The sequence below is a fragment of the Anguilla anguilla genome, chromosome 4 (genome assembly GCF_013347855.1).
Source record: "Anguilla anguilla isolate fAngAng1 chromosome 4, fAngAng1.pri, whole genome shotgun sequence".
NCBI lineage: Eukaryota > Metazoa > Chordata > Actinopteri > Anguilliformes > Anguillidae > Anguilla > Anguilla anguilla.
This window is the reverse complement of record NC_049204.1, coordinates 14,884,095-14,906,390: the sequence shown is the minus strand read 5'-3', so window position 1 is coordinate 14,906,390 and position 22,296 is coordinate 14,884,095. Positions and strand designations below refer to the sequence as shown.

The following is a 22,296-nucleotide window of genomic DNA, read 5'->3' as shown; positions in this document are numbered from 1 at the left end:
TTTCAACTGGATAATGAACATATAATACATAATTATAAGGTATACAATAACAAAATATAACTGAATAATGTATGATTACTCTCAAAATAGGACTTTTTGTAAGGTAAGTTTTTCTAGATTGAATAAGCTGATCCATTCAGCTGATCATTCCAAAAAAAAGAGCCTAGCAGAGAAGCCGAAACAAACGGGACGAAAGGACTCACGTCGGGGTTGAGGGAGTTGTTCTCGGAGGTCTTGGTGGAGAGCAGGATGTGCGTGAAGCCGTCCTGCTTCTTCACCACGATGTCGCGGTAGCGGTAGGCGCTCTCCGTCTGCCGCACGCTGAAGCGCAGCCGCTTGTCGAAGGTCGAGCGCTCCTCGAAGCGTCGCTTCCCGGTCACCCCGGAAACGCCGCTCACTGCGCTTTGCAGGCTAGCCGTCCCGTTGGCCGCCAGGGCTTCCATGAATGTGGGCGTGCCTGCAGGGGGTCACCAAAGGTCATCACACACCCCAGCAAGTAACGTTGTAATACGTGGTTGTAATACATGGTTGTAATACACTGAGTATTTTAAATAAAAATGATCATTTATTATTAGTTTAGATCATTTTCATGATTGACATGTTGTACCTTATTTATAATAATAATTAAGCAATTAGTACAAAAGGAAACTACTAAAAATGACTAGAATAAATTAATATTAATTGAAAAACAGACCAACAGAAGAAACAGCTGAAAGTAAGAGACACAGTTTGCGTTGTCAGAACATGAGCTGCTTCACTGCAGTGTCTATTTTGCTCTCCCCACATGCACTCAAGGCAGATTCTGAAAAGTGCTGTCAGTACTGTGTGTCCTAGCAACTAAGCGTTTCCCAAGAATCTCCAGTCCTGGCTAGTCTGGGGACTTTGCACTGGTGTGCAGGGGGTTCACGGTTTCGAAAAGAGCTTAGGTAAGTGTGGGACTGGGGCTTTGATGGCCCTGTGGTTGACCATAAATAAGATGGTGCCATCTACAATTATGCACTGCTGAAAATACCCCCCAACAATCACTTTACTGTTAGCGGCAGCTCAAAGACCCGCAACTGCTGGAGTCTAGACCGAAGCCACACTTTGATCCGCCCACATTAAGGGCAACCGTAGCAACCGTGTGGCTTTTTGCCATCTAAATGAAAGGGGATAAGTCTTTGGAGAGCAACTCTCAAGCAGCAGTTAGCATGGAAGTTATGGATCGTTTTTTATCAAAGGTTTCGTAGTGCTAACAGTGTGAAGTTTTGTTGCGCTGCTGGTCTGCAATAATGCTGTCTAACCAGTCTTCTATCTTAGTAAGACCGGTAAGACGGCACAAAAAAAGATAATGGCAGTTTTTTAAAGGGGAGCAGACAGACAGAGGCAGACACAGGCAGAGAAGGGATCAAAGCTGCAAAGGTGCCAGAGCGGGGCTTCGAACCCCAACCCATGCAGAGGGCTCATATATGGCTTGAGAGTTGGCTCCCCTACGGACTGCTCCACACATCTCATCAAGATTGCATATTTTTGGTCTTTAGCAACAAAACAATAGGTTCAAGACTGCTGAGAGTGGTTTCTACAGCTACACCTTTACGCCCAAGTATGAATCCTGAAATAAACTGATGTTAAACCTAATTAAAAAAATTATTTATTCAAAATGCAAAAGACCATTTCGCAATAACCATGCAGCATGGTCACAATAAAGGCATAAGGCTGGCGAAAACAGGCGAGCACTTTCACATTCACACCTCACACAGTATGGAGCTTTCCTCCCAGGAAGGGATAAAAGACGTGAGGTTGGAGGCCTGCTTTTTGGTGAATGAGAGATGGTGGAGAGAGCAATCGATTGGTTCAACAGGTCCCTTTGGATTTAAGTTCTCTCCCTCGTTCTTTAACACCAACCAGCCAAAACAGACTATTTGGAGCACTGGGGGTTCCTGTGAGCGAACTAAGCTCATCTCAGTGCAACATTCCAACATGAGCTTCTCACATGCTTATGTCCATGTTATTGTATGCCATAGTTTAGGTTATTGGTATAGCCGTACTGTGTTCTGAGCAACTGAAAGAGTCACGCTACACTGCTCAACATTTAGCTGTTTGGGCATTATGTCTTTTGGATCAGTGTGTACTGCCTGGAGCCACACACATCAGTACAGAAATACTGTCAGACCAGATGCAATAGAATAGAATATAATACTTCATTTTTCCCCAGCGGAAACTTCAGGACATATTAGTAACGATGTAAATACAAGATATTATGATCCTACCAGTCATAAATATGAATGGTTTTTTAAGTACTGTGAGGTTCCTACCGCTCTACTGAAGATAAAGGAAGTAAGCAGTGGCAGTACAAGGACCTTGCTATTTAATGGCTAAACATTCACAGCTGCACTGCTACCTTATTAACTGTAGATGACAAGATCACAACTGCCATTTTTCTGTGTCAAGCTATACCAAGAAACCAAATCATTTCGTTTCTGAGAGCCTTTTTTTCCGGGATAAGTTAATAGAGCTCTGATCAGGTGCATGTCAAATTTTTGTTGACTGTGTTAAAAAGGTTTAAGGGACTTGGTATGCTGTCCCCCCTTGCATATAAGAAACAGAATACAACAGGTGTAGCAGTCAGACTTGAATCCAGTCATTTGAGTGCACGTGTTGCTTTATGTGACTTAAAGAATACTGATACTATTTTTGTGAAAAGTAACCAAGGAAATGGGTTGTATTAAATTAGCTTTTGTTTGTCAATACTGAATGCCATTCTCTTTCGCATTCCGATAATGTTTTAGGGAAGTCTAAGATCATGTTCCAAAGAGACAGTCCTTACAGCACAAATAAAGTGGGTCTACATCTATTTGCAGTTGTATACCAAGTATTTTTAATCTGTATTCACAAATAACCTTAACAACACACGTATATTCATGAGCTATTACATCTCCATTCCACTAAATTACTTTTTTCCATCCAGTGCTACACAAAGATAATGGATAATATATTCCAGAAGATAGACCATTAGCTACCTTTTCATTTCCTCAAAATTTAAAAAGCTTAAATTCCAGCAGGCCTGATTCAGAGTAGAATTCATCTCCTATGTTCATGAGGCAGTCCACCTTCCACCTCACCAGATTCTAACATCTGACCCAGCTGAACAAAGTACACAACCAGAAGCAAACACTATAGACTATTTCTAAAAAAAAGTGTGTAATAATTTTGATTTGTCATATTCTCTAGGATTCCTATTTAGGTAATATTTGTATACACAGTCTGCTCTTCTGTCTGCCAGATAACCGGCTATAGCTGCACCTTCCACTGGCTATTTTCAGCCATCTTAGAACTTTGCAGTATGCAGCAGCATGATGAGAGGCAATAATATTAAGAGGATACAAGGCAACAATGACTAATTACTGTCCGTTTTCTTCTATTCTATGTTCTGTACTAAAATGTAAATGTGAATTTTGGATCATGTTTTTTGGAATCTATACCCACATCGAATAGCATCGTTAATTCTTTATATCAAGTATTTTTATGACAAACAAGAAGTAATATTTAAATAAAGAACATTAAAAATACTGAACAAAAAAACTTAATATTAATGTTCATTCATGGATATGAACAATATGTAAAACAGAAATGAACATCTCCTGATATTCCTTGCATCACAGAAGGCCACTTCATTTTTTATACATTTTTTTAAACATTAATTTAGCAGGCACATTATTGCTTAGTTTGCCCTAACGGCCAGCCAGGGCTGAAATTGATTTCTCCAGAGATGAGAAAAGACGTGATCTGGCCTAAAGTGGAATTTCACCAGAAAGTGAAACCTGAAGAATGGTGGTGTAACTTCTTTGATGTGATAAATGTGACAAATTAATACAGAATGAAGCACATGCTAGACAAAGTACATAATTTCTGCTGCTAAATCAATGGGAGCTTCTCTCTCTGGCTCACTGCTGTGGTATAGAGATTTTGCCCTTCAATGGTGGGGAGTAAGTTGAGCAACAATTCCTTAAGTGTCCTCTGCTGACCAAGAGACCTGCACTTTTAGCTGAGATTGAGCTTAAAATATTAGCATTTTGCACTCCCATTTGGAAATAGAGGTGAAGCTGGCATATGGTTATCAATTGTATTCTTGAGGTGCGAGCAACCCTAGCCAGCAATAGAGGCTTCCAGCACTGAAAGGCTACTGCATCAGCTTGCTTCTAATCAGCTACAAAAATCACATTTAAATTCATGGTCTATAATTAATTAAAAGTTGAACTGTTGCTTTGAATGTCTTTCTATTTAATGGGCCACAAGGAAATGGCCAAGCTATGAATACCATGTGCTGAACTGTGAATACAACTCATTATTTCCCCTTGAGTACATGTATATCGAAAGATGTAAATGAGGTAAGTGCTTTTTACAGATACGCAATGGAAGAAAAATCTCAGAGGTGTACAGGCCAAAATGTGGGCGAGGCTCTGCTCGACGAAATACGCACTGACAGCAGAGATAAAATGAAATGAATTTAGTTAAGCAACAAATGCTATTATAACCAAATACAATGGCAATGTATGATATCACAGGAAGCACACGTCTGGCCAAAGACGCTTCTCTTGTTTTTGACTTCAAAGAGGTTGAAAGGAAACAGGCTTGCGGTCCGTCTCAGTAGTTCCTCACCAGTTAGCAGAGGGCACAGAGTTCACTCTGCGCACCATGCTGAGGTTAAGATACTGTTTCAGCCAAAACATGGAGCGCACAGACGTAAACAATCCATCGACCATGCTTCCCAATCAAATACAGCTACACCCTGCTCCTCTGCAGTCCAGACCACACACAGGTCAATGTGCTGAACACCGTCCCATTCAAAAATGAATATGAAAATGGAACACACACCACCCAGGGAGTGTTCTTAGTTTGTTGTAGATGTACAATGCAGATCTACATCCAGATTTGTAAATCTAAGCCCTATGTATTCATCTGATATGGCATGCCATCGCTTTCTTCACGGAATATCCATTCGGCAGGCTGTACAAAAACTGTGTTGCATTGCCCCCTGTAGCTACAACAGGGAGAGGTAGTCTGATTTCCTAATGGGACTTCCTAACAGGTCATTGTGCATCACAGGTCTTTCAGAGACCTTGTCAGGAGAAAAAGAGACAATTAGCTCCCTATTCCTCACAGAAAAAAACATGCAGGACTGCTGCTTAATTATCTTCAAAGTGTGGATCGGCAAATTAGCCAATGACACAACTGTGCATTGTACAGCCAGCAAATATAGGTTGAGGGTGAAGTTCAATGCCCTCCATGCCATAAAGCAACATTGGAAAGGTTAAAAGAGCAAAGCACAAGTTGGGTTTAGCTTGACAGTAAAGAGACTAAACCTCTGCCAGCAAGACGGTTGCAGTCATCTCTACACATATAATAAGCTAATAATGCAAGAGAAATTGTATACACAGCATCTTCTTTTCCGGTGCTGGTAAAGCTAGAATATGTGTCTCTCAAAGAACAAAATTACAAATTCTAAAAGCTAAAATAGTTTTTTTGTAGCTACAACAAACTTGAAGTCAACTAATCCATTAAGGCAGGGCTGTCACAAAATAGTCGCAGGGGGCCGCAGTGTCTGCAGGTTTTTCTGGTTTACTTTCAATCAGCTGCCAATTAAGGCCTTATGAATGAGGAGTGTGGTTTCTTTAGTCAATCAATGACTTAAATGAACCGCTGGTGCCGAGAACCCCAAAAACCAGCAGACACTGTGGCTCTCCAGAACTGGAGTTTGACACCTGTTCATTAAGGCGATCACCCCACCTTTGCCATTGAGGGTGAGCACAGCAGCTGGGGTGATGGGAACCTGTATAGGTGGAAGGATGGTCTGCGTCCTTGGGCGGGTCCCCATGCGCGCCCTCTCATCCCCAGGTCCCAGCAGGGCCCCCGGGGGCTTTTCCAGCAGGGCCACCTCGGGGGGTTCAGAGTCCGGCCCCTGCTCGGCTGTCTCCAGGCTGTGGGCTGCCTCGCTGGGAGACTCCTCCACCTCTGTTCGGCTTTTCATGGGGCTCTTGGGCACTAGGATTTTAATCCCGGACTTGGCCAGGTCCATGCTCCTCCTCCCACTGCCGATGGGATGGGCGGTGGCCGCCAGCCCCGTGGCGATGACGCTGCTGTTGTTGGCACGCCGGTACTTTTGGCTAGAGAGGAGCAGCTGAGGGTCAGCTTTAGTGTCCGTGTCCCTGGCACTGAGAGAGGGCTGTGGCCGCTTTGCTACGGTGGGCGCGCCAGTGGCAATGGCAGCGGGGCTGAGCACCTTCGGCAGGGTGTGTGACTGCGGTCTGCAGATTTGCTTGCGGGCGTTGTTAGCGGCGCTGTGGCCGTAGCTGGGGGCGCTGCGCTGGGCCCGAAGAAAGGTGCCGTCTCGTTGGCGGTCACTGTTTATACGGTTGTACTCGTGGATGAACTCCACACAGTTGGCCAGGTGTGTCTCTGGCTCCCAGGTATCGTCCTCAAACCCGTAGCCCCTCCAGCGCACCAAGTACTCGACCTTCCCCTTCTTATTTTTCCTCTTATCCACAATTTTTTCCACCTAAGGGGAGAACACAGGAAGGTGAAGCCAGAAAATTAAAAATGGAGGAAAGCAGTCAAACAAGGACAAGGAAAAATAATTTTTATGAAACATGACACAGTGGAAGGAGCCATAATTACATTAGAAAAAGTAATCTAGCACAGGCCAGCTAAGTTGGAACAAACAGGATAATGCAATAAGAGATCCCATTACTTACACTGATAAAGACAACAAGTATGATGTATGTTTAGGATTATTTCATGTTGAACCAAATTTAAATCAAGGTTAGCTGCCAAATAGCCTACCCTTTTTAACAACCTATTTATAAAATGGTTTATTATTGGAGAAGCAGACTTGAAATGGCAGCCTGTCAAAGTTGAATTTCAAAAGCACCCACCATACCAAAACTAATTTAAAAAGTATGATTTAATATCATCACAAACACTACTTCTTTGCAAGTTTGACACTATGAAGCCAAAAAATCAAGACATCTTTCAAAACTGTGGTAAATGATAAAAACATTTTTATGTGCTCAGTTTAAATACTTAAAATAATTCGACTTACTCAGTCAAAACACATTAAATGCATCTTCTATTAATTTGAAAATATTTAGAAATACCAAACTCAACTTTCAGTTCAAACAAGAGCCATGGGAATATAAATATTAATGTTGGACAGCCATATTATTTACTGGCTGGCTGAAGGAAACAGTCCTGCTTATGGCACGGGCCCAGTGAGTCACAAACTATTGACTGACTGAATGACTGACAGACTGACTGACTGACTGACTGATGGACAGAACAGCTTACCACAAGAGGCTGCAGTGCAGCCATTAACAGAGCCTGTTCAGTACTTGCCTTCAAAAATAATCATGTAGCTAGACAGAACAAACAAGGGCCTGCCTATACACCACATTATCAACCATTAATAGTGTGAATAAAGATCTGGAGGGAATCATTAAGGGGAACATGGAGACAAACTCTGCAGGAGAAACAGATTGTAACAGACAACTATGAACTGCCCAACAAGCTGGAGCTAGCAGAAGAGTTGATGGCCCACAGCCCTGTCAACCCCACTATGGGAACACAGTCAACGGCCGTTTGCTCTCTCCTTTAGGCCCCCGTCTGTGGATACTTCTCTCTCAGTGCAGGAACACATGTTCTTGAAGGTATATGGATCGTGGCACTTTGTAGCAGCTGTTAGTCTAAGTGGTTGTTGATGAAATCCAGTTAAACACATGTCAGTGTGTGACTGTTTCTTCTCTTTGCTGGATTAAATTTCTGGCCTCTTGGGCATCCTCGCGCTATAATGCGGTTCCTCCTGTGAATACCACAGACTCCAAGAGAGTTGCTTATTGGAAAAGTGGCACTCGCACGTAAAGGCGATGAGGATGCCTTGTAAATCAGGAATGACTCATTCTAACCTTGTTAAGATTTTATAAGCAGAGAGTCTGCTAGAAACCAAGAGGTACAGTTCACTTCTTACAATAAACTCAATTCAATCTACTTCAAGTAAATGGGTTTGGGGGAACAAACAAGTTCAATGTACTGTATCTTTGCGGTGCTTATGAATTCATTTGAATATTCTGAGATGAATTTAAAATATTAATTATAAACAGATCCAAATTTCTAATTATTCATGACAAATCAGTGGCAAAATCCAAAAAAAAACTACAAAGGATCAATTAATGTAGCTTCATTTTTTTCATTGTAAGGCTAGGCTTAATAGTTTGGTAGGAATCTGTAACAGCCTTCTGTTTCAGAGAGAGCTCTTTAGAGGCCAAAAATAACAGCAGAACATCCAGAGCTGTGGTTGCACAGAACTGCCCACAGGAAACAACACAGGCTTGGCACACAAATCGAGAACATCAATAACCAAACAGCTGTAGCGGTGAATTGAAAACTATGGTACATGCTGCAAGAAATATTACATAAACCAACTACATAACCAACTGCATAGCCAAAGGGAAAAAATGAATACCGCTCAATACAAAATAATTCAATAAGGGATCTGAATTGTTTTAGATTACTGTGCAATCTAGATCCTGGAGATAGAGGCTTTAGTGTAGGAGTGTTAATGGCTCCAGTGAACAGCTATAGTGAGTCAACAATATGTTAATAAAACATTTTGTAACTGGGAGGGAATGGTTAACAAAACAGCCGTGCTGCTTTCAGATTTGAGCGGCATAAAAACGTTCTTTTCTCCTCAGGGGTTGTCACTGGGTTATGCAAGAACGCATTTTTCATTGTGCTATTCGTCAGGACTCAGATAAGTGCTTGGCCCCGTTAGCCACAGCCTGCCACAGCACTGACAGGTGTAGGGACTTCTTCCAGGTGATTCCTGCTGTTGGTTCGCAATGCACACAAAACTAGAAATTTGAGTCTGCTGGGGAAAACCAAAGCTGTTCAGACTCATGCCCTATATGCCAGCCCACAATTTCCTTTGAGGCACCTTACCACAGTAAATGAATGGTGTAACTGTATTCTAACGGATGATATGCTGGCTGAGGGCACAAATCATTTCATTTATTTTGGCTGGTAACACAAAAAAAGTGGCAAAAATAAGACTGAGGCCAATCTGCTGACGGCTGTATAACAGCACGGAGGAACGTTTCATTAGTGAGGTTCAGTGGGTTACAATCCTCCCACCGTGACAAACCTGAAGATGTGAAAATCAAAAAATCAAAAATCAGTGGTTTCCAACTAAGGCGTGGAATCTAATCTCCCACAAGGAGAAATATCCGAGGAATCCTTCGGGGAGGGAGTGGGAAAATCCGCGGCATGCAAGTTGAGTGACACGGCGCGTTCGAAAAATCTCATTAATGGCCCGTACAAGCAGGCCGTTGGCAGTCCCCACTCAATCAGGGACACTCCCACTGAGAAACAGTGAGTCGGAGCTCTGGAATGCGCGAGCGACCACAGGGTCACTCAGAATACGGACGCTCTGCAATCCCGAAAGCAGAAGTGATGTGCGCTTTGGAGAAAGAACCTGGAGCAACAGCCCGCTCACTTGCTGACATCAGATCCAACTTCCTTCAGCTCTGTGGAAATAATATGAGACATCTGTGTAGGAGTGACGATCTGAAGGTCAATAGGATGCCAGCAATGGAAACAAGATTAACAAGTATATCATATTTTGAGGTTATAATGCTCAGCAAGCACTACAAATATGCATTAGGTTTTCCATATAACTGTCAACAGTTCTACCATGTGCCAGTATACATTTTATGTAAGACTGGAGGAATGTGCCTGACATTTACTAGGGACCTGTAACAATATATCATTAGTTTGACTTCCTGGATAGAATTTGTAGCTATATCAGGTCTTACAAGCAGCAGACGAGACAGACTCTGAAGCTCCCTTAGGCTTGTTTCTCCAACGGATGCAGGCTCAGTGCCTTTTAATGACATGGATATCTGCAAAAAATAGCCTATTCCCGAACACTGATTTGATTAGGACTTCATAAAACATACATAGCACATATTTCTAAAGACTATCCTAAATTTCTCCTAGTGATCTATATTTACACTTGTAAAACTAAATTGCTTACAGTGCAAAGCTAGATTGAAAGGCTCTATGAATAATGTTGATGGATTTCACCATGGCTTTAACATGGAAATCATTCAGCATAAGATTACACCTTAAGGCTGTCTGTGCTCCTGCACCTGTGAAATGTGAGATGTGAGATTGACATCCAGATTCCATAATTTGCCTTCAGCAGCTGAGGAAGATATTATTAGTATTCGTGAAGCAGCCCTGTGTATTCCAATTCATGTTTATTCCTCACCAATATCACAAAGGTAACCAACCAAACATGGACAGGAATATCAGTATAGGTCAAGGTATAAACTGTATACTGAACAAGGGTTGTGCAATTGGACAGGGTACAAACACACTTTTGCATTTTACTGTGTATAACACATATTTTCCTTCACTTAAAATAAATGTTGAGGACTAGCACCTGTTGATTCATTTAATTCTCGTGATGTATATCAACTTGGAGCCTTGCTTGGTTAACGCAGATGAGTCAGTTACTATCAGCCAAGTTGCGAACAATTTGGCTCACAGGAACTAGCTCTTCTACAGTAGCGAAACAAGTCTCCTTCAAGAGAAGGAAAGTAGGTTGCCTACCAGATGGGCTACTGATACAAACTAAAAAATTCTGTTGTTTTAAACTGAAACAAACTACAATAAAAGTTTCACCACTCACACCAAATGGGATGCACATTTGGAGGAATTAACTGCAGCAGGAAGTACAACTGAAGGGCAAATGAAATAGCCAAATGCAGATGCCGTGTAAAGATAATACGCCTCATTATATTCCTTGAAATGGGCATATCCATATAAATAACATCCTGCAGATGGTTCCCTAATAAACTTGCCATCATCGACGGCAGCTGACTACCTTACAGGAATGCCAAAACATATTTTAGTGGGAAGATGACCTACTACCCCCAGCAATAAGACCATACAGGTGGCGAGTTGTCACGAAAACAAATCCATACATTACTACAACGCATTACTAATACGAAACACAAAGCGCTCAAGGAGTGCATTCTTGTTAATTACGAGGTCACAGCTTTGAGGTAATTAAGAAAGCTATTTAGTTTGGTTGAGCACACGGACGGGACAGCGCCTGGTGCTTTTAACGAAAGGAAGAGGATGGTCCTCTCAGTCGTTCTCTGGAGTGGCCTGTCAGCAGCAGACGGTGGCTGTTCTGTAGAGCGGAGAGATCTTGTGCCTGGGCGCACAAAGGAACCGCGACTCGGCGGCATCTGGGGTCAGGGCTGGGCACGGCAGGGGGGACCCACAGTCACCCGTACGCAGCGCGGCTAGAGAGCGCCCGTGTCGCTCGGCTTTTAGCCTTTGGCTTCCCGCGACTGCCGTCACTTCGGTGCTAGTGCACTTGACTGAAGAGTGGCCACAATTAAGCTTCAGAAAAATGCCTGGATGACAGGCGGCAAAATGCCTGGATGAATGGTTACTCTGTGTGTGTGTGCCTGTGTGTGTGTGTAAGTATGTGTGTGTGTGTGTGTGCCTGTGTGTGTGTCTGCAAGCAGTGTTTATAGTGATTGGCAGTATCCGATAGAGAAGACTGTCAACCTCAAAAAGGTCCACAGAACACTTGGTGAGAATCACTAATCCTGGACTTTAATTTTACAAGCTGTAGGACAGCAAACACCAACGAATACTTTTCACCTGCTCCCCAGGCTAGAGAAAGAATGCTCTATTGAGTCATGCAAATAGTCAACAGTGCACCATTTCCAGTGAAAACAGGTTGGTTGAGAGGATGAATGGTTTTTTCACATCCGAGTTGTCTCAATCCTGTTTTTTTAGTGAAGACGTGTGCAGTTACACAGCTTTGTCACACATTAACTTTTGAGGACAAGCCTGATGATCTCAAACATGAACAAGCAGGAACAACATTTCGCACAGAATAGGCACTCGACGTTTGGGCCGCACCACTTAAGGCCAACCGTACCTCACTTACTGGAGAGAATTCTACTACACTGAAAGTGGCATCCGATAGGAGGACAATGCATACACTGTCAAACAACCTGCACTCCAGCCTTTTCCCCACCCACTCATGTTTACCCAGTAAACATGATGGTGACAGGACCATTTCAGTAAAGGGCATGACTGAGAGTCAAGGTGCCACTTGGCTGCATCTTAATGTGGTGAATAAAGTGGTGATAAAGGATATCATGGCATTTTTCGTCTGTTAAACGTTCATTTCTGACAACTGCCGGAGGTTCTACATAATGGGACAGCTTCATCACATGGACTTATTACATCTGTCAAGCTGGGACTGAGACTGTGGGTGAATATGAGCAAACTGGTACAGCTTTAAATGAATTTTTCCACTAGAAAAATCAGTGTAAACATATTTGCCATCATGAAATATAAATATATCTACATTACTTGCTGGTGTACTTATTCCAGTCACTTGCAGTGGTCGTGCTGTAGACGCTGTAGAGTAAAAAGGACTTATTCATGTAGATTTTGCAGAAATAGAAACAGTGGTGAGACCCAGCTGTTAGGTTATGTACTTACAGTACCCTTCAAAAAGGTAGCTACATAATCACAGCAGCTTCAGCAAAACAAAAAATTGTAAGTAAACTATTCAACATTTAGCCCACGGTGGATTCCCGATTTACCAAAGTACCATTCAAGTCCAAGTCAGCATAACATTATTCGAGTATTGGGATACTCAGGTCATGGAACATGCGTGACACATGAAAAACATGCACATCTAGGCCTACTTCAAATGATTATTTAAAAAAAAGTGAGCCTTTATATTACGGCTTCTTCCCCTACACATTTTAAAACCAATTTCAAAGGTTCCAGTTGCATCAAACAAGGATACGCGACACATCTCGATGTATCCATCTCTCATGCCGTTTGTTCCAATACCGTTATTGTAACACTTTGCACTTACCAAAAAAATAAGATTGTGAAAGAGGAGTAATTGCATTCTCTGGGAAAAAGAAATTCTGTGGGAGGAAAAAAGCTACAACAGAACAGATCACCTCAAAACACATTAAAAAAAACATTTTCACTTTGTCCAAATATTTTAATATGTAAAGCCAGCTCGTCTGCCGGCAGGTGGCCTCAGATATTTTATGATGACAAGGTAGGATGTGAGTTTGATGTTCCCATTAAAAGAACATTTTTAGCAACAAACAGTTGCTAATCCAGCCCGTTTTCATGATGAATTCATTCAAATAAAATTTAATTGGCTACAAAAGCAAAGCTGTTGCACATTTTAATAGGACACAGTCAAAGCTTCTGGATAATAAAGCTGAATAATATGATGGTGACAAATACTTACTTTGATAAACCTAGGGGTTCGTGCCACTGAAAATAAAAGCACAATCTCTCCAAACTGCCCAACATCAGAAAAGAAACTGTAGAATCTCCAGTGCAGAGCTGAACATCCTCATATGATACACACTTCAATGTGCACATGGATAGATAACTGTATCCCCCTCTAGTTTGGGGCTAATGCAGCCTTGAATAATATGCTTAAGTGAAAGTCTTCATCAAACAGCCTTAAGAATGGCCTGAATCCAGAAGCAGTTTTTATTACAAGTGAATTTACACGACTAGCACTGGTGGAAATTAGCCTACACTTAGCCTAGTCTACATGTAGATGTGAATCCAATTCACCTTAAAATTTTAAATCTGGCACTAAATTCTGTAATGGGAAAAAGTAGTTCCAAAACTTGGCTAGACAATACAATTAGGAGCACAGAATTATCTCGCGGCAGAAAGGAGGTGTATAAAACAACTTCTGATACTGAATTAGCCTCGTTAATTGAAAGCATTAGCCATCATTATGGACTTTTGGTCTTTTCCTGGGGGATGTGGAGTTAAGTACAGGATTTTGTATGAGAAATTTTAAAAAAAGAATTTCTAATACAAATAACATAATTTAGCCAAAGCACTACGTAACATTGACAAGACTGAACTGATTGAATACAGAACTAACTGGAAAAACAGGAATGTAGTTGTTGCCCTCTAGAAATATGACAAAGACCTATTTGAAACGGAGGAAGGAAGTGCACCCTACATGAAAGGCTTCCTGGTAACAGCATGTTATGATGCAATAGCATTTCATAGAGGGTGCATCATAGCTGTACAAAATAAGTAATTGTACCTTACTGAACCCGTGTTCAGCAGTTGTCTACGATCATGAAAATGCACTTCTTGTACGTCGCTTTGGATAAAAGCGTCTGCCAAATGAATGTAATGTAATGTAATGGTGCAGAGGACTAGATAGAGGACTAAAGCAATAGTAGTACTAGTGAAGTGACAAAATGGTCTGGTCAGAACAACACTGACCAATTTCTTGGGTCAGAATACAAATAATAATGAAAAATAAATAAATAAATAATAGATATAATATTGATCCAATTAAAAGGCCTCATTGATATCATAATTTCTCTTGCCTCAAATTCTGATATAATGAGGACTTATTTGCAATGAGTCAGGATTAACACAGAAATTCATGCTTACTGCAGTGGACACAAAAAAGGGTGACATCATTTCAATATGCAATTCTGGGAGCCATAGAATGACAATGAGCCCCAGAGTTGGTCCCCAGCGACTTTTCCCTTGTAAAACACAGATTGCGCATTCGAAGCACCTGTCTGAGCCTTACAGACAGAGCAGTGATTTGGAAAATTGGCACTCGAATAAACCCCCACGCAGAAGGACAGAGACATCTGCAGATGTTCAAACCATACATCAGCACTTTTAACAAACCAGGCATTCTGCATCATTAGAAGTTAGTCTGGATTAAAAGGGACGATGCAACCTCTGCACGGGCACTTTAAAGGCACAGCAACCTCTGCATGTGCACTTTAAAGGCACAGCTCCACCCAAAATACAAAAACACGCCATTTAATACATTGTTCCTTACCATTAAAGACAGGTGGCATGCTTCAATCTTGAAACGAACCAGTAACTTAGAACCAAAATAAATTCCCAGTCTACGCATAAGGGAGATACGTTCAGTGGCATTGTGAGATAAGGAAATTGGAGGGTTTGGTTTGTTCATGGAGATTACAACAAGTAAATCCTGGATGACTCAACAGCCTGCAAGTGTCTGTAGGATAAACACATTCGGAGCTCATAGTTGAACAGTTGGCAGCTGCGATGAACTGGATACTTTAATTATTTACTGATTATAGCACCTATGGAGCATTTCCCAACTTCAATTAAACAAATTCTATCCGCTACCATATTGTCCCTACATTTAGGCTAATTCACAGTAACTAAGATTAAGACAAAGGTTGTATTGTAGCATCCTAGTAATGGTATGGAACTTGATAGCAACAGTTTTTATAAATAAATGACTGTCTGAACATAAAACAACTGTCTTGGGACTGCACAGCACCAACTAAGACATGCCCCTGAAATAAATTATTTTAATGGTCACATATGATGCAGAGCTTCATCCTGCAAAGTCCAAATAATGATGCAGTACCAGCAGTAATCTATACATATGGGACAAATGTAGGCACAAATAGAGCTGTTTCACAACCTGTCTAACTATAAAGGTGTACAGTTGTTTTGGAAAGAGGAACAAGAACCAGCCTTTAAACACTTGAGATATTAGTCCTTGACAATTTACAGTTCCTTCTGGTCCAACTATCATTTCCTTTTGTGCCCTTGGTGTCACTGTGAATGTATGAGAGTTGGTGAGAACAAATTCAACAGGGTTTCTTTCTGCCTTGGGAACTGCAATTTGAAATACCACTCAAAATACAGACTACCGAAGCTATTTCTGTGTTACATAACCATTCCGCTTAGAGCTAGAAGTTGAGGAAAAGCAGTAAAGTAAGGCCTACATTTTGAAAATGTTTGTTCGCAACCAGATCATCTTGTGTACAAATAATATTCTGATACCAACAAAGATATTGTTAACAAGATATCCAAATACGTTAATTTCTGTTGCATTTTATTCTACCCCATTGTTCATTGGGCAAACATCTGCATATGTTTATCCGGCTGTCAGTCATTTTTCACTGTAGAATGTAATTTCTCGGCAAGCAAAAATATTGCTCTGAGCTCTCTCACCAAGCTCTGAGTTATTTGTATGTAGTGGGGCAGCCATGGAGCATGACTCCAAGTTAATAGAGTGTGTACAACATGAGTACGATGCTTAGATAAGCATCTGTATCGTCTCCAAGACCAGCGTACCATTTTTCACCGATGATAGATATAAGTGCAAGAATGATTTCACAGGCTCTCAGTCATGCCGAGAGAACACCGCAGGCGTGTGTACACAATAAAACGTCCAGCATTAATTCAACGCTAACAGAGTAGCCTACATAAGAGTCCAACAGGGACCACGTGTGCGCTGTAAGAGCTCATTCAACACGGAACATTTTACTCTGTGGAACAAGTGTGTTTAACAAAATATGCCTTTAGTCGTCATTAGTAAACTGATCTAACATAGTTTTACACTCGTCTGCAATAACGTTCTCGTTAAATTTCCGTATGCGAGCCAAGGGGGGACGCGAGGCCAGCACGTGTCTTCAGAAACCTGATCTTGAATCGTTCTTGCGCGCTCCCGCGCCTGAGCGCGGCGTTCCAGCGTATTAACGCGTTTAAATCCCTCGCTTCTCTCCACTAGCCCAAGCGCCGGCGATTCCGGATTCGCGGCACCGGGGGCTCCCACGCGCTAAGCATAGACAACCTTGACTGTAGGTTATCCCTGTAAACGAGGCTGCCGCAATTAAGGCCGACGCATATTTACATTTTTAAAAAGCGCGCAGGACACTAAAGATGAATGGCCCGCTTCCGTTTCAAAACCCGGACTAAAAGGGAATGTATAAGCGGGCGGCACGCTGGGACCGGTGAGCTTCCTCGGCTAATGGCGAGTGGCATCCCAAAGAGAGAGAATCTTCAGTCATTAATTTCTCGGTGGGTGAATCACGACGACAATTTTAATCAGTTAACCGGCAATCAGGGGAGGCCGCCGAGCCTCTCGGATGCAACGCGACTCACGGCAGAGACGGCGAGAAGTAATGTCAGAACGTCAGCGTTTCAAAGTTAGGTCCCCCGGTGGCTTTAGCCTTCTGTTGAATGACTCGCTGTTCCGCTGCACCCACACAATGTGTTGGCGGCGCGCAAAGGACTGAAAGACACTGTGTGAACGGCAGGAGTAGATGGATGAATACTGACTTATCCCTCGGGGAGAGACTGAATGCAGTAAACAAGCAAACGCTGGGAGATTTCGCACAGCTGCTCGTGAGATGCCGATTAAGGAGGAAACCAAAGAGGTGTTCTGATCACCAATTCCTCACTTCACAAAGTTAGTTTACCCCGTGTGTCTACGTCAGGACGAACCCTGTTCCTGGAGATGCACCGTCCTGTAGGTTTTCATTTCAGCCCTAATTTGGCACGTTATTCTATAAATTAGCAGCTCAATGAGATCTCTAGATGTTGAACGAGATGTGTTTTGTTGGGGTTGGAGTGAAAACCTGCAAGGATGGTAAATCTCCAGGAACAGAGCTGGGCAGCCCAGATCTACACTTTTAGAGAACCTTTATGCCTTTAGGTGAAGCTGAAGGCATGGCTGAAGGTCTGTTAGAGCTCAGTTGCATGGTGTATGACTTTATCTAAGCACACTCCAAATAATCTGATTTTACTGCCCTCAACAGCCTTTTGGCAGGGAAAAAGAAGAGGTCGGTGATACGAGGCATGAAATATTGTCAAATGGCCATAAAACATTGCAGGCAGTCTTAACGTTAAATTTATTCCTTGCAGTGTGTGAAGAGCTATCCATGATTTAAGAAGATGTAATGCAAGTTGCACTGTGTGCAACCGTAAGATCGTTCTTACTGACCATTAAGCATAAATCAAACTCTGATATTGGGGTAGGTTGCTGGGTGGAAGCTCCAGCTAAAGCACTAGCCCTCAATATGTGCAGTGATATGCTCTACCCTGCATCAAATCCTGACTGTGCTAGTGCCGCTAGGAAGGTGTTATCGACTAGCATTACCCGGGGAGGGACCGATTCAGGATACTCCTCGCTTTGTCATTTAAAGGCATCTCTGCTGGGTGATTGGGCACCTGGAATCTGTCTGAGTCAAATGCACAAGAATGCAGATCTCCAGTAGGCTAAGTGGCTTGATGGCGGACTGGAGGGTGAAAAGAGGCAGCAACGTATCCTGTTATTATTCAAGAGTCTGTGATGCTGCCGCGCTGTGCTGCTGTTGCTAGGAAATGGGTTCACCCCAGACTGAATTCCATCTTCAATCACTGCGCCTCTCAAGTGCTCTGGATACTCGTGGAGCAATTTTAATGGAAGCAGTACTTTCATGCCGTTTCTTCCAGGAGACAGTACTGCTTTTACATCAAACCCACACATATGGGACCTAGAGAAAGAACACCCTCCCTCTGTTTATACTGTGGCCGCTGTTAAAAAAGCACAGTCTTAAAACTTTCCAGTAACGGTAGTGGCCATTCTCTTGTATTTGTTTATTCGTCAGTGGGAAAATTTAATTACAGAAACTTGCCTGTTTACCTGGCTTTTGTACAGTATGCTACAATAATTTGAAATGAAAATTTTAAGAAGCGTGTTGCATCATCATTGTACAGAAATCTGAATTTGTGCAGTGTCCAATACCTTAATCTCTCAAGAGACCATTTTAGCTCTTCATTTACTACAAGTATAAAACACTGTCTCCCAATAGGGTAATCCCATTATAGGCCTATATGCTGGGTGCACAGGGTCAAATTAGTGTAATTATGGTGCTGTTGTGTGCAGAAATAAACAAGATTTGAGTATGCGAGTAATAATGTTGAGATTAAGCAAATGCTTAACAATTTAATGAGAGGGGGAACACTAATAACATTTAATTATAGACTAACAGTAAAGAGGTCATCCTACATCTTCTTTTGTCAATTTGTCACCCAAAACCCAGAATAATTCCTAACAAAAGGGTGACGCATTTTACAATCCATTATTAATAGAACAGTTCTCTGAAACTTTGTGGGCTACATGTACATGCTATTTAGAGGGGAAACAAATGACTAAATTAATTTTGCAGTGCTTTAGAACTTCATAGTTTGTTTGAAGACCAAAGTGGTGACATACATGACATATAGCCTAATGATTATTTGTCTTGAATTGGACCTGTGTAGGAAACAAAACTTCAAAAAGGGGTAATTCTGGAAATAAAGCATGTTAAAATAAAACAATTGGTGGAGTGTTACTGACTGCACAGCTCAATAATTTACAGTCAATTCATAAAACTAAATATAAGTGAAATGGTACAGCAGAGATTTATCCCTCCAGCTGAAATACAATGGCTGGCTCTACAAGCTGGACAGCAAGCCCAGTGATTGTTGGCAAGCTAGCCAGTGGAGTCATTGGATTCAGTGCAAGAATAGCCATGACACACGTTTAAACACGCCTACCTGCAATGACTATGCATGACACAGCATTGTATCAGCCTTGATTAATAGGCTATATTATGTCAGCCATTAAATAAACCAAAGCAACGGTTGGCAGACATTGGCAGGCTAACTAGCCAGCTATTTTAAAATGCCATCAAACATTTAATGAGAGCTATGAATTTACCAATATTGGAAATGTAAATTTTATTTAAGCAAAAATATTTAGTTACAATAATGCCTGATGCTGAGCCATTCAATCACTAATTTTTTGAGTGCACCCAGCAACTGTCCATCAATGCCTACCGATTTTAAAACCCATGAATCCTATGTCAAAGCTGTCCAGACAGTATATAAAAATACATTTCATATAATTTTTTCTTGATTATTTTTTATTTGGCATTCTGTTTTGCATTATAAATGAAGAACTACAAATAATCATGTTGCAGATTACGCTGTAAAGATCCAAAATGGGGAAGCCAACAGTTTCACCAATTAGTCCTGAATGCTTGTGTGGATATTAGTCTGTTAAGAATAAGAAATGACATTCTCTGTTAAACTCTTAAAATAAATCAACAAATATATAAATAATTCTAGGACAAGCAAGCTATAATGAGATTATTTAGAAAACCACAATTAGTACAATAACTTCAGTGGCCTTATTTGCCTTCTGCCCACTGCTCCAGATTTGACCTGGTAAGTCCGCTGCATCTCAAAAAACTGCCATTAGAGTGCAGCTGCTACAGACCGTCTTCTCTGGATGCAAAGGCCAGTAGACCAACTCAATTAAAAGCGCTCCTCTTGTATCCTTGTATTGTTACAAAGAGCAGCTTGTTTATTTTTGGTTGCTTGCATTTCTGTCGCAGGTGACAGAAATCTGCTCCTTGCTCAAGAGTCATTTCTGAAGGACAAAACTTCTTTCCTTTAAATGTAATGGCAGGCTGCTTTTCTCTGGAGAATTCAATTCTTTTAATGTGATTTTTCAAACTGAGTAATTAGTATTAGTATTAATTAGCATTCCCCATGGGGCTACTGGAGTCACATTCACAGATCTTTGGACTCAATAGGCTTTTTTGTAGGCTATCAACATCAAACAAGGAGATGAGACAGCACCTCAACAGCTTTGAAATGCTTCCTCTCCTTGTTAATGGGTGATACGGAATTTGCCTCAGAACTACATGTGCAAAATCATATTTCCATTAATTACTTTTGTCAAAGATTCAATAATCTGTTAGTTTAAGGATAGGGTGTTTTTAAGGCAGGCCATTGACTTCTCATTGGGGCTTTACTTAACAAACTTGGAAGTGTGTTCACCATTTCATTTCATGCCTGGTTTATTTGTAATGCCATCCGTCTTTTTTGGAATAGATTACCAACTTTGTACAGCAGAATGAACCATTTTCACCCACTCTTCCCAGAAAATTCCCTCAAGTTCTGTGACACTGGTTGGGGATCATGGATTGACAGCAATTTTCAAGTTTTACCATATATTTTATACATCTAGTCAGGACATTTAAAGAGCTACTTGGAGAAAAAACATCACTTCCTCCTGGCTCAGCCAATCCAGTGTAGTTTTGACCTTGTTGTGAGTAAATGTGCTGCTGAAAGGAGAGCTTTCATCCTAGATTTTAGTAAACTAAAGTACTTTTTAGGGGCAATGCATTGTGGGTAAAATTGATCATGTGACCCACTATTTTTACACAGAGGTCGGTCAAAGTCAAGATAATTCTTTGCACCTGAACTAATTTTGGATTGATAAGAGCTTGAATAATCAATGCAATCAAAGCATCTCCCTTTTTAACTAATTATTTATTTCATATAGCCTAGGTTTTTGTTGACAATGTCAAGTAGTTTGTATAGACCACAAGTACTAGCCTAATTAGAAGTGCCATGATTACAACCTCTCAGGCAACCAAATGTGAATATATTGCAAATACCTATGCAAGGCAGTGTAGCAAGTAAGTGGTGATGATAAAGTGAGCTGTGTTCAAGAGACATTATGTGTTTCAGGTAAGAATTTATGTTTAGTCCTGAACTTTTTGAAATATCAAAATTTTTGAGAATTATGCTGCATCTATTGTTAGTTGGTCTTCAGAGTTCTTATACTATTGCTGTTGTATTTAGTACATAGGCCTAATTCACAGTGCTATACATACACACAATAAAAATGCAGCTTTCTTAGTAATGTCATAATTGCTAAAGAAAAATTACTACACACTACACCATGTTGGTAGTACTTCAGAAATGGAGACCACAGAAGAGAAGTAAAATGAAACAGGTAGAGTTTGGCAAAGATCGAAGAGCTTCTACCTCAATAAAATAAGTCCGAAATTTGCATTGCAATACAAATCAAATAACTTCTTTTAGGCATTTAAAATTTGGCCACAAAAAAATCGGTTCAGGGCCAGTAGGGGAAAAACGTAATCAATCCCAAATCATACCCTTAGGCTGCATGCTACTCTCCAGCAACTCACGGTGAAAAGTCTGGTTTCAAGATGGACAGCCTATCGTGTAGGTGTGATACATCATAATTAGAGGCCTGTCTTGGCACAACATGCTAGATTACACATTGGATAGTTTTAAAATACAAAAGATGAATACTCATTCTAAGATTAGTAACTGAACTCCAAACTAAAAAAAGATTTTATACTGCATAGCATAAATACTTGAAAAACCATAGTATTAAATGTGGGTGAACTAGGGAGATAGTGATGGTATTCCTACTTGAGTTCTACTTGTGCTTGAACTGTTTTATTGATTAACCAATGGAGGTTTCTCTATATCCATATTTCTATTTGCACCTGTGTCTAGCAGGCAGGAACATAGCTGCACCCATTAGCCATTAGGACCCATTAGGAACAGAGCTGCAAT

General features: G+C 41.3%; 1 protein-coding gene across 3 annotated transcripts in view; it reads right to left on the bottom strand.

Annotated features, from left to right (window-relative positions):
- Positions 1-22,296, bottom strand: part of LOC118226221 (chromodomain Y-like protein) — a 44,314-nt gene that overhangs the window by 9,715 nt on the left and 12,303 nt on the right. For all 3 annotated transcript variants that reach the window (XM_035415675.1, XM_035415676.1, XM_035415674.1), the window contains exons 2-3: positions 5,767-6,535; positions 204-457 (exon numbers count right to left, since the gene is read on the bottom strand). In XM_035415675.1, the coding sequence (XP_035271566.1) occupies positions 204-457; positions 5,767-6,535 (1,023 nt within the window). The remainder of the gene's footprint in view (positions 1-203; positions 458-5,766; positions 6,536-22,296) is intronic.